The 13,423-nt window shown below is 49.1% G+C and overlaps 1 protein-coding gene across 17 annotated transcripts in view; it reads right to left on the reverse strand.

The window, feature by feature from the left end:
• KIF1B (kinesin family member 1B) overlaps positions 1–13,423 on the reverse strand; it is a 134,550-nt gene that overhangs the window by 77,768 nt on the left and 43,359 nt on the right. For 9 of the 17 annotated variants that reach the window (XR_014528383.1, XR_014528384.1, XM_083512781.1 and 6 more), the window contains exons 5-9: positions 8,476–8,541; positions 5,677–5,855; positions 4,388–4,499; positions 2,058–2,135; positions 1,051–1,116 (exon numbers count right to left, since the gene is read on the reverse strand). Coding sequence is in view for 14 of the 17 variants with exons in the window: in XM_083512781.1 (XP_083368907.1) it covers positions 1,051–1,116; positions 2,058–2,135; positions 4,388–4,499; positions 5,677–5,855; positions 8,476–8,541 (501 nt within the window). In the remaining 3 variants the exon portion in view is untranslated. Of the gene's footprint in view, positions 1–85; positions 104–1,050; positions 1,117–2,057; positions 2,136–4,387; positions 4,500–5,676; positions 5,856–8,475; positions 8,542–13,423 lie in introns of all 17 variants that reach the window. The other 8 variants (XR_014528385.1, XM_083512780.1, XM_083512779.1 and 5 more) reach the window with 1 other exon arrangement.

Genomic DNA, 13,423 nt, shown 5'->3' on the forward strand with positions numbered 1-13,423 from the left:
TGGAAGGTCACGGCTTCTCCATCCCTGGTCTTCAGGCTATATCACATTTTAGTTGATAGCAGCTACCCTTCCTCCATCATCATACCTTGCTGGTGCAGTTATCCTAAATTTGGAAGCATTGAAGGAAGGAAAGAAGGAAGAAGATAAGGTTATGTTTGTTGAGCAAGGAAGAGAAGGGAGTTTAAACAGGCACCACAGATTCACAGATGCACTTCCAGTTACTTTTCCAAGGAACCACATCAGTAAGCACCTCAAAACACTTTCCCCAGGTGGTAACCTTTAATCTATGGAGTTTGACTATATGAAGGGGGGCTACAATAGGGCAGGAAGCCTTAGGAAGGAGGACAGGAGCTAGAGGGGCTTCAGCCATGTCAATTTAAGAGCTTAGATGGAGCATAAAGGGAGAACCCTGCCATGTGCCGGAAGCTCCAGGACTAGGCATTATCAGACATACACAACATGTTAAAAGTCTGGCTAACACTATACTCAGTGTTAAGAGAAGCAGTCACCTCTGAGCTAGGCTTTGACCATTTGAAACAGCAATAAGGAACCACTGGAGATTCAGATGTTGTTGGATTCCAACTCCCATTAGCCAGCATGGCAAATGGTCAGGGATGATGGGAGTCTGAGCCCAGCCACATACGGATGCAGCCCAGCCCATGCCCTCTCTAGTTTAGAATTTTGCAATATAATGCCAGGAGTGGGGCAGGTGAGCAGTTTTTTTCAGGGACAGCAGCCTCATGGGTCAAATCAGGGGCCCTGCTGGCCCCAGTTAGTTCCCCACCCAAATCATCCCAAAATCAGCATGTCTGAGGCTCTTTAGTAAGTGGGGAGAATTGGGGTAGAGGATCACTATTTCCAAATAGTAGAGTTCTGAAGCCCTCTGGCTTTGGAAAGCTACAACAAAAACATTTCTACTTGGGCACTAAGTATTTTTTAAAACAGCTGTTAAAACACTGTCTTGGCATGTTACTAGAACCAGGTGGGCTTGTAAAGCTCATGGTTTTGGCTTTTTTAAAAATAATGAATGTGAAAATAATTTGGACTTACCACTTCTGCTAAGGCTGAAATGACTTTTCCCAAGGTGGTGAGAGACTTGTTGATATTTGCTCCCTCCTAGAAAGGTAAAACAAACATTTGATTTTGAAGCTGTCCAGATATAAAAGGGAAGTCTGGAAAAATGAGACACTTCACCCCCACCCACCCCACTATTTGCTACAGAATATATACACCTATTGCATTAAGGATTCTACTTCTTTTGTACATTGTGTCTGACTCCATGCATGATACAGCATCTCAGAACAGACTCTCTTTACCTAGTGGTCACCTGTGTTGGTCTAGGATCTGACCAACAGGTATACGTCATGCATAGGTCATCACTGTCCTAAAATTCCTGGAGATGCAGGCTGCATTTTTCCCTTCCTCCAGCAAAGTGGCAGGGACTCTGGTTTCACCTCTGCAAGCCCCACCCACAAAGGAGGAATAGAAAGGGCTATGGATCACATAGAATCACAGAATCAGAACTGTAAAGTTGGAAGGGTCCCCCAATGGTCATCTACACCAACCCCCTACAATGCAAGATTCTCAACATGCAGTCCCTCAACTACTGGGTGGGACCCATGAGCAACAGGCACTCCAATTCCAAGTATCAATTGTACTCTTATCTCATTTTCTACCCCCACCAGGGCTGAAGATTGGCTAGCAAACATCTGGCCGGCTGTTTTGAAAAAACAAAGGCTAAGGTCTCACTCCAAACTGGGTAGGGCAGCATGCTGAATACTGATCCTTGGCAATGCATTAAACGATATGGCAACATCCAGGAATGTACTCATTACCAAGTCAGACCACTGACCAGTCTAGCGTAGTAGTGAAACTGGGAGTGGCTCTCCAGTCTCTGGCTGAGAAGGGTCCTTCCCATTACCTGCTGCTGCCTGATCCTTTTTAACTGGAGATGCTGGGGATTGAACCTGGAGTGTTCTGCATGCAAAGTGGCTGCTCTTAACACTGACCTACATTCCTTCCCTGGCTACCCACAACATAGCAGAGCCAACTCATACCTTTAATCGGGTCCCTTTGGCACCAGTGGAGTCTGCCCTCTCACTCCCAGCAAGATCCACGAGGCTAATTTTGCTAACCTGGGAAGAAAAGCATGGTCAAATAAGGCAGGGAAAGAGAAAGAAAGCCAGCAATTTCATCTTGGTCCCACAGTATTCGGGTGCCCAAGGTAAACACACTCCTGCCTGCTATAAAGTCCCAATAAGTTCAACTTTCAGACATTCAAACACCTCCCCTATATTTTAGCCATGGCTTACAAAGAGGCAGATTTACAAACGTGACACAGCCAGCATGACTGTCAAAACTTTATATATCACAGATTCTGCAAGCTTGAAGGGGCTACTGTCATCATAGAAGAGGAAACTGCTCTCCATATCAGGGCACCAGTGTCACCAGAATCAGGACTGTCAATGGCATGCTAACACCACCCATCTCATGACCCCTAGTTTAACTGTTCCTTTTCTGATCACTACCCCATTACTTCATGCCTGAAACAAAAACCTCAAGCATAGCAATGATTAAGAATACTTAATTGGGAATAAAACATGCAGCCTCAGCAGCTATACGCAACATTAGGATGCTGGCCATGTTTACTGTTTTGCAAACAGGAATTTGCATTCACCTGGGATGGAATATATATTGGGGGTGTGGGGAGAATTACATTACAACCACCTGGCCAGAAAATTACAGGTTGCTAGTTTTGATTATCTTCATCTAATAAAGAAGTTAAGTCAACAACATGACAAGCAGGTCACTGTCCTCCTGTAACTTTGCAGAGTGTTAATGTGAGAGAACAGGTAATGTGATAACATAAAAATAGCCCTGCAGCTGAATCAGGCCAAAGTCACACCTAGTCCAGCATCCTGCTCTCACAGCACCCAACCAGTTGCCCCAATGCGAAGCCTACAAGCAGGACCTCAGCACAACAGCACTCATTTGCAATTCCCAGCAACTGAATGTATTCAGAGGCATACTGCCTCCAACAGTAGACAGAGAACATAGCCATTGTGGCTAGTAGTGATGTTCTTTTGAAGCCAGCCAAATTAGTGGCCATCACTAGCTCTTGTGGGAGCGAATTCCATCATTTAACTGTGTATTGTGTGCACATTCAGCTACACTGGATGTCCATGAGTTCTAGAAGTATGAGAGAGGGAGAAAAACTTCTCCGTATCTACTCTCTTCACACAATGCATCGTTTTATGAGACACTTCTATCATGCCCTCCCTTACTCACATTTTTCCCCTCGAGTAAAAAGCCCCAGATATTGTATTGTAGAGAGATAAATGTTTATTCTTAGAATTGAAACGTTCTATAAGTACCCCAGTTGCACAATGCACTGTGCTAAAGCTTCTCCTGTTTTTTCCTCCAAAAGTAGCATTCAGGCCAGAGAGAGACTTCCCCCACGAAGAATAAGCTCCCCTTTTAAACATGCAAATCCCTCCACAGTTTAAAAAGGTGGCTTGCTTGTTGCCACCTCCAAAGGAAACTAGGCCAACAGGGAGGATGGAGAAGAAGAGAGAGAGTTAATGAGGCGGTAATTAGTTAAGCCCTGCCAAGCAGAAACACTGGCACTTCTGTGCAGAAGGAGGGGGGTTTACTCAGGCTATCCTTATGCTACAGCTACAGAGATCTTCTTTCTTAGGGTTGTATCCTACTAAGGCCAAATTCTTAAGATATATTTAAAGCACTCTGATAGACTTTAAACTGTCATGGCTTCCCACAAAGTATCCTAGATTTCCTAGGAGACCCTTACTCCCCTCCCAGAGCTATAAATCTCAGAGTTCCCTAGGAAGAGAGACTGTTAAACTACTAGTCCTCTAAGCGGAATGAGGGTCTTCTAACAATTATACTTTCCAGAACTCTTTGGGGCAAGCCATCACTGTTTAAAGTGTTTCAAACAAATACAGTGGTACCTCGGGTTAAGTACTTAATTCGTTCCAGAGATCCATTCTTAACCTGTAACTGTTCTTAACCTGAGGTACCACTTTAGCTAATGGGGCCTCCCGCTGCCGCCACTGCGCGATTTCTTTTCTCATCCTGAAGTAAAGTTCTTAACCCAAAGTACTATTTCTGGGTTAGTGGAGTCTGTAAACTGAAGTGTCTGTAACCCAAGGTACCACTGTAATGTGTTAAATATAAGGTGTAAATATGGCCTTAGTTGGATACAACCCTAAGCAGATCAGAAGGCATCACCCGACATTTCTCACCACCCTTGGGAAAGAGAGCGAGCAGTTCCCAAATCATGTTATGAGGGAAGTCCCTGATCTAGTTGCAAGGAGCTTGCTTTGCACCCCAGCTATTTCCCCTGATTCCCAACTCGGGAGTAGCCTACCTTCTCAGTGGAAAGGTCAGTTTCAAGGTCATGCTTCTTCTGCGTGAAAACAATAGTAAAGACTGCATGGGAACGGCTGCTGGTTTCATTCATGTTGGTAGCTGCCACCGTCCTTTAATACAGAAAAGAGAAAGAAAGGGAAAGCTCGGGATTAAAGAACAAGAACACCATTGGTGGGAAGAATCAATGGGAAGTTGGCATCTTTACCATCATACAAGGTCCTCTGAACCTGGGACTAGGTTAGGGATGGGAGAACCTGCAGACCTCCAAAGGTTGGTGGATTACCAACTCCCATCATTGCTTACCAAAGCCATGCTGGCTGCTGCAGCTGCTGGGAGTTGGATTCTAACAATAGCTGGAGGATCCATTTCTAGACTGTGTTGTGGACTGCCAGGAGTCAGGAGAGACAGCCAGACACATACCCTTGAATCCTCTGTATTTGTCTATTTGATTTGTAATCCACTTTTGGAGCTAACCTTGGCTGAAAAGTGGGGGAATTCATTTGTATTAGCTCTTCCATGAGGGAGCTCAAGGCAGTGTATGCAGTGCCCTCCCCCCCAGGCACTGGCCACCCCCTCACCAGCTTAGCTTCAGCAAGCAGCTGCATCATTGTGCCCTAGGATAATTTCTTATGCCAACCTAGTCCACAATTTTAATTTATAAGCTGCAAAACAGAACTAGTAAAGTATACCATATAATAATAATAATAATAATAATAATAATAATAATAATAATAATTTATTATTTATACCCCACCACTGCCAGAAGTAGTTGAAGAGAAATATTTGATTGGGAGGAAGGAGAATTCAATTGTGTGCACTTGGACAATCATATCTCGGATTAACAAGCGAAGATATTGATGAGACTTTGGCCACATGTGCCTTCGCACAAGCAAACCAACCAACCAACTAGGAAGTCTTCCATTCAATATCATTTCATGTTCTATCTAAACCAAGAAACTATTGTTCACAGGTTAGAAACAAGCCATGACATTCAACTATGTTTTGAAACTGGCTTAATACCACATTTTGTTCTAAACCTCCTAACCATAGTTTCCAGGTTCTGTTGAAATGAGAAACTATATCCAATGAAAGACTTCCTGGCTCACATGCAGGGTCTGACTGACTGGCCAAAATGTTTGTTAGCCAATACTCCTAATGGTTATATTCATAAGTTGACAGGGAAATTATTTTCACTGGTGTACTAGCAAATATTTTTAATACCTCACAGCTGTGTGAGTTGTGAAACACCAATGTCCTGTGCCATGCCTGAAATAAGACCCAACCTACCTAGCTTTGTTCCCAGCATCCATGAGGTCCGCAATATCAGTGTAAGAAGTGACAGCAAGTTTCGACAGGTCTTCCACGTACGGCCCAAGCAGAGGATGCTCCCGGACACGCAGATTCCCCTTGTTCTTGGGGTTCAGCAGATCACGGACTCTCTCACAGTAGATCTCCATGTAACTGACCTGCAAGAAGACACACACACACACACACGGTTTAAATCTGGACAATTGTAAGAAAACCAATACAGGAAAATGATGTTAAGGAAGATGTTTACTCAAAACAGGTGACCCAGGGAGTATGAAGAGATAAATATATTTAGAAAGATCCTCTTTTACAGAGTTAAAAAAAATCATCATCATTTAAGAAGGCTCCATTATTCACAATGATTATGTTTCAGAACAAGCAATCAATATGCACTTTGGCTGAAAGAGTTACGTAAGAGCTCTTTAGATTACTCTAGCATCTACAAAGAAAAATAACAAGAGGAATTTATCCATCCAAATAGCTATTGAGCTAATGAGACCACCTTACGTAAGTCAGAACATATCACTGCTCCTTCTAGCCCATTATGGCCAACTCCAGGAATAGGGAAATATGTGGCCCTCCATATCTTGTTGGACTACAGCTCCCCTCATCCCTCACTATTGGCCATGCTAGCTGAGGTTGATGGCTGCTGTTGTAGATAAATACCAGGGTGGACCTGATGCTGGGAAAAATTTACTTACTCCTCATCCTGGAGAGGAGGCAAAAGACTTCAGAGGACCCTGCCTGATCCTTCCAGTAGGAGGCACCATCCCTATCAGGAATGTCCTCCAGCGACATCTGGCGAAGGTTGATTTACAGCTTGGGTGCAAGGCACTGGGGGAGGGCGGGAGGGAGGCGCATACTGTAGTCACACAGGAAATTATAACCCATTCCAGGAAGTGGCAAAATTTCACCTCTGTTGCTCCAGCTGCTAATTAGGAAACCTGAAGAGCCACTCCTGGGTTCTAGACCTATCCAGGTTTTCAAAGACGCATGTGGTGATGGCCACATGCTTAGATGGTTGTGAAAGGTGGGAGGAGGAAGAGGTTGTTTTGAGATTGATAGAGAGAATGTGGACTATATGAAAGCTCCTAGTGCAGAGGCTGGGGAGCAATATCAGGAGAGGGCTATAGACTTCATGCTCTGCATGTATGTATGTATGTACATACGTAGGTGTGTTTGTGTGCATACCCAGGCGTGTGTGACTGCTGCTTTGCCCCAGGCTACAAATGCAGTGTTGGAAAGCCTTTTTAGCAACCAAGGAAGGAAACAACAGGTGTGCATTGTAGCTGAAGGGGGCGTGACTACTTCAGAGCCCAAAGAATGTGGGTGACTGGGGTGACCGGAAGGTAGCATAATAGACAGAGCTGTGCCTGAACAAACACGTTTTTCCTGTTAACACGACACAACAATGACAATTCCTAGGCTGTCTGCCAAGCCGATGCTTAGGAGGATGTGTGTCCATAAGTTGGCAAACGACGGAAATGCAACCTAGGTAAAAATAGCACACTGCTGCATGCATTTGTTCCATATGCTTTCATCAGGCCTCCTTATTCAACAGGCAATTGGGGCGGCTTCTGCTAAGTCCTTCCAGACTGGCTGATTTGGAGGAAGGGGACAGATTCTGACTTGAAGAGCTCATAACTGCACATAAAATCTGTATCTTTTGGCTACATCAGAGTAGACCCATCAAACTTAATTTACTTGCATTGATGTCAATGGATCTACTCTGGGTACAATATAGCTAGAAACAATCCTTTATTATTTTGGCAGGCAGTGGTGGAACAACTGGTTTCCAATGTCAAATCTGCCCTCCCTTCGCACCAAGTATTTGTAAAATAAAATTCACCATGAGCTTACAAATATAGCGCTGAGTTTGTCACCAGAAGACAGGGCAAATGAGGCTCCAAAGCATTTTTAAGGTCTAGAATACATGACCTACAAGCAGCTAGCACAACATCAACCCCTTCTTGCTATTTTAAATCTGCAGAGGTGGCCAGCAGTGAAGGAAATGAAGGAGGGGGCTGGGGCTGGGGCTGGGGCTTTTGTCGGGAGCCTGTGGAGAAGAGAAATTTGAGAAGAGGGCAAGCAGTAGCATGGAGACTTAGGTTATATGGAGTTTGGAGCCACAGGTGGGATGCTCAAGTCTGACTGGAAGGTGAAAAAATGACATTAGAGACACTAGTGTTGCTGATGAAAGCATTTCAGAAGGTAATGGGTTATTCCTTAGACTGGGGTGGTGAACCGTTTTTAGGCTGAGGGCCATAATTCCTTATGCACAATATTCTGTGGGCCACTTATCAATGGTACGTGGAGCCAGAGGCAAAAACAGAACATGAAATGTAAATGTTACCTTCCTACAGTAGGCTGATTTCTACATACAATCACACACTCCTCTCTCATTTGAGGAGGGTGTGAAGCAGTAGTGGGTGCAGTCTAGATCACCCCCAAGTTCCTACACCATATTGTAACAAAGCCAATGCATGTGTAATGGAAATAATAAGATAGCCTTCTCCTGCCTGCCCACGCCTCCATTTCCTCAATTCCTCTCATGCTTCCTTCTGCCTGTTTTAGATTGTAAGTGCCTTGGGGTAGAGACTTAACATACCTGCTCTTTATAAAATGCCAGGTAGTGCTATACAGATACAGACACACATAGAAAGCTGATCAGTGGGACCAAGGATTATGTCTCAATATCACAAGAGTTGTGCCTTAACAAGGCTTCCCTTCCAAAGTTATGTTTAAACAGTGTCCCTGAAATTCAACCAAGACACTTACCTCCACAGAGTAAGATATTTCCTCATTGCTGTTGTCATTGATCTTCTCAAACAGCTCTTCGCAGAGCTATAAAGAGATTAGAGAGAGAGAGCATCACTCTACAACCAGGGAGAAGGCAAACTGTAAGGAAAGTCCCTGCGGCGCTTAATCTACTGTGCTTCCAGTGTTTCTGTCCAATACATGGGGCCTGGCAGAGAGGCTGCTAATCCAGTCCCCATGCCCACCCAACACCCCCAAAACACACTTGGCAGCCAATCCATTTAGCCTTTATGCAGATATTGATTATAACCAAATTCAACTTCAGCATGGGGGGAAGGGGGCATTAGGAGGGCATTAGAACTCCTAGGAGAGGGATAATTACCGTATTTTTCGCCCCATAAGACGCACTTTTTCCCCTCCAAAAATGAAGGGGAAATCGGGGTGCGTCTTATGGGGCGAATGCCTGCAAGCCTCGCGCGCCCGGCAGGAGGTCCCACCGGGTGCGCGAGGCTTGGGGCGGCAGCCTGTCGCCCGAAGCACGGGGAGCCCTCTGGAGGGCTCCCCCTGCTTCGGGCGAGTGTCTGCAAGCCTCGCGCACCCGGCAGGAGGTCCTGAGCTCAGCGCGCCCCAAGCTTCTGCATGCCGGCAAGCAGTCCGCTGCCGCCCCAAGCCTCCCACACCCGGCAGGAGGACCCGCCGGGTGCGCAAGGCTTGGGGCGGCAGCGGACTGCTTCCCCGCACCTAGAAGCTTGGGGCGTGCTGAGCTCAGCGCGCCCCAAGCTTCTGTATGCCGGCAAGCAGTCCGCTGCCGCCCCAAGCCTCCCGCACCCGGCAGGAGGTCCCGCCGGGTGCGCAAGGCTTGGGGCGGCAGCGGACTGCTTCCCCGCACCTAGAAGCTTGGGGCGTGCTGAGCTCAGCGCGCCCCAAGCTTCTGTATGCCGGCAAGCAGTCCGCTGCCGCCCCAAGCCTCCCGCACCCGGCAGGAGGTCCCGCCGGGTGCGCAAGGCTTGGGGCGGCAGCGGACTGCTTCCCCGCACCTAGAAGCTTGGGGCGTGCTGAGCTCAGCGCGCCCCAAGCTTCTGTATGCCGGCAAGCAGTCCGCTGCCGCCCCAAGCCTCCCGCACCCGGCAGGAGGTCCCGCCGGGTGCGCAAGGCTTGGGGCGGCAGCGGACTTCTTGCGCGCACCTAGAAGCTTGGGGCGTGCTGAGCCCAGCGCGCCCCAAGCTTCTGTATGCCGGCAAGCAGTCCGCTGCCGCCCCAAGCCTCCCGCACCCGGCAGGAGGTCCCGCCGGGTGCGCGAGGCTTGGGGCGGCAGCGGACTGCTTGCGCGCACCTAGAAGCTTGGGGCGTGCTGAGCTCAGCGCGCCCCAAGCTTCTGCATGCCGGCAAGCAGTCCGCTGCCGCCCCAAGCCTCCCACACCCGGCAGGAGGTCCCGCCGGGTGCGCAAGGCTTGGGGCGGCAGCGGACTGCTTGCGCGCACCTAGAAGCTTGGGGCGTGCTGAGGTCAGCGCGCCCCAAGCTTCTGCATGCCGGCAAGCAGTCCGCTGCCGCCCCAAGCCTCCCGCACCCGGCAGGAGGTCCCGCCGGGTGCGCAAGGCTTGGGGCGGCAGCGGACTGCTTGCCGGCATGCAGAAGCTTGGGGCGCGCTGACCTCAGCACGCCCCAAGCTTCTGGATTAGCGCAGGGGTCCGCTAGCCCTGGGAGAGGCGCCCGGCTCTCCCACGCTAGCGGAGACCTTGCCGGCACGCAGAAGCTTGGGGCGCGCTGAGCTCCGCACGCCCCAAGCTCCTGGTGTAGCGCAGCGCACCTGGGGGGGAAATAAAATTTTTTCCCTTTATTTCCCCCCCTAAAATCTAGGTGCGTCTTATGGGCCGGTGCGTCTTATGGGGCGAAAAATACGGTAAGATGTTAAATCTTCCCAGAGCCAGCTGTGAAAACACTTTGACTTATTTTTAAGAAGAATCACTTTTGGAGTTGATCTGCTGGAATTTTAAAAGCAAAATAAACTCAGTTTGGGAGGTTGCTGGGGTTAACAACCCTGTCAGCTAACCTACCCAGTTACTGATAATCTCACTTCTATACTTCTTCAGTCACAACCGCGCACTACACATTTTAAATACTCTTATACCACTTTAAACAGCTAAAAAATCCTGGGAGCTGTCATATGCAATGGGTGATGAGACTCCTACTTCCTCCATAGAGATACAATTTCCAGAGCTCCCTAGGAAGAGGGATGGATTGTTAAACCACTTTGGGAACTGTGTTCTATGACGTATGACTGTGGCTCCTAACAACTCTTAACACCTTTTACAAATGACAGGTCCCAGGATTCTTGGTGGTAGGGGTGAACACATGACTGTTTAAAATGGTAAGATAGTGCTTTAAATGTATCGTTTGGACCAGTAATTGTGCATTTGTGGTGGATTTGTAGTTTAAGTGTGAGGTACAGTTGTGGCCTTCCTTAGTCCTTTGTTGCAGGTGGAACTTAAGAGCTGACAATGGGGGGCTAGGAAGGCATGAGCAGGCACTAATGGTTGAAGCAATCACACCCCAACCAGCATGCAATTCAGTGCAAAAATGAAGTTTTTGGGGTCTGTTTCCAGGAAATCCGGACTTTAAAGCATGGGTGGGCAAACTAAGGCCCGGGGGCTGGATCCAGCCCAAACACCTTCTAAATCCGTCCCATGGACGGTCCGGGAATCAATGTGTCCTTTTATTTAAAATGCATCTCTGCGTTATTTGTGGGGCATAGGAATTCATTCATTTTTCTTTTCTTTTCAAAATATAGTCCAGCCCCCCACAAGGTCTGAGGGACAGTGGACCAGCCTCCTGCTGAAAAAGTTTGCTGACCCCTGCTCTAAAGTGTACATACATAGTAAAATCTGTAAAATCTGTTAAATATTTGCTTTACTTCATTTATGCTGGGGGGGGGGGGTTTAAGCCTTTGCCTTCCAAAGGGAGACTGACAGAGAGAGAAAATCACTCCTGTTTCAGCAGCCAAAGGAGGTGGGGGGAGCACATGCCTGTAGCAATGAAGACAAAGAGGTACCGGTACTTTAGAGCAGTGTTTCCCAACCACTGTTCCGCGGCACACTAGTGTGCCGCGAGATGTTGCCTGGTGTGCCGCGGGAAAAATTAAAAAATTCGAAAGATTTTTTTTTAAAAGTCAAATTTTCGATTGGGGCGCCGTCACTAGATGACCCCTGGGGTTCCCTCCCTCCCTCCCGCTCTGCGCCTCCCTCCTCCTCCTCCTCCTCCGGGGAGGCCCTTCCTGGCTCTCGGCCAAGGCTTGGCAGCTGCCACTCACTCACTCGCTCGCCCACCCGTCCCTCCATCCCTGCACCCGGCCTCTCCCCCTCCGTCCCCGGCGCGGGGGCTGCCAGGATCCGTAGTCCCCTCGCCCTTGGGCTCTGCGCGGGGTGCGCGAACTACGTTTCCCAGCGTGGCCTGGCGGGCCGGGCATTTTGTTTGAAGCGCTCTTCTCCCGGCCATGGAATGAGCGCAGCGACGGCGGGCGGGCGGGCAGGGGCTCTTCCGCGCAGACCCCGCGCAGCCTGCCTGCGCCCCCGCGGAGATCGGGCGGCAGGATGGAGCCCGGGGATCCCCACGGAGGCGGAGCGGCGGAGGCTGCCCCCCAGGTAGGGCTGCGTCGGGGGAGTTTTATTTTTGCAATGCTGCATCCGCGCCAGAGGGGACGCATCGGACCGCGGGGAGACCCCTTGGCGGGCGTGCAAGGCAATGCATGCGTGCAGGCGTTGCATGGAGTGCAGTGCAATGCAATGGCAACGCGGCGCCCTGCATGCATGCCTGCAACTTCCACCGGCGCTCCGGACTTGGCAGGTGAGGGGGGTCCCCAGTGAGCGGCAGAGAGCCGGGAGGGCGAAGGGGAGCCGGGGGGGAGCAGCGCTGCTCCCCGAGCCGAGCCCGGGGGGAAACTTCGGCGTCGTTGCGCCGGGTGTTGGAAGCGGAGGCTGGCGGGGGCCCCTCACCTGCAAAACCTGGTCGCCTCTCATATATTTCGTGCATTGCATTCATCGCCCGCTTTCTCCTCCAAGGAGCTCCCGGGGGCGCGCGTGGTTCTCCCTGTGTTATCCTCGCAACAACAGCCCTGCGAGGTGGGTCAGGCGAGTGGCCCAAGGGAGCACCCAGGGATTGTCCTGGCCAGGTGGGGTGATTTGAACCCTGCTCTCTGCCCGGTCTTCGTCCTCATTTAGCCCCCACATGTGCATGACTGTGCATGACTGAGGTTTTCCCCCCTCATCTTGGCTATGGTGTGAGTCTGTGCTGTTAATTAATGGGGTTCTGCCTTCGGAGAAGATGAGCCAGCCCTCAAGGAGGTGATTATGTAATTTGCTAGCAATTCATGTCCCTCCTGGCGTGACGCTGCGCGCTGACGTCACGGGGCTGTAATGGTGGTGTGCCTCGAGATTTTTTTCATGAAACAAGTGTGCCTTTGCCCAAAAAAGGTTGGGAAACACTGCTTTAGAGGATATGGTGGGGAAAGTTTTACAGGGCATCACCATCCTGAAATAACTAGTAAGGGTGGTAGGAAAGAGTAGCAGAAAGAAAACAGATTTGGAAAAAATAATTAAATGCCCAAAGGAGCACCAGTGCAAGGATTTCTGCTTGAGCAACACAATGATCTCCCCCTCCCCTCCATTCTGTGAGCTCCCTAAATCTGATCTGGGGTTCCCCCAACTCTCTCTAGCAAATTTGGGGAGGATGCAGGACATACACAGGGGGTAGTTCTGTTGCACACACATAAACCCTTGCGCTAACAAACAAGTGTGTTGAATACTGTCTTAAATTCTATATTCTAAAAACTTAGAATCATACAATCATTCTAAAAGGATACTCGTGGGGGGCGGGCAACATCAAAAGGCTTGGGGGCCAGATTTGCCCCATGAGCTACCCAACTCTGATATAGAATGCAGCAACTTCATGCAAAACAATCAGCACAGAGTTCAG

The sequence above is a fragment of the Podarcis liolepis genome, assembly GCF_965112155.1.
Source record: "Podarcis liolepis genome assembly, chromosome: 7".
In the NCBI taxonomy this organism is placed as follows: domain Eukaryota; kingdom Metazoa; phylum Chordata; class Lepidosauria; order Squamata; family Lacertidae; genus Podarcis; species Podarcis liolepis.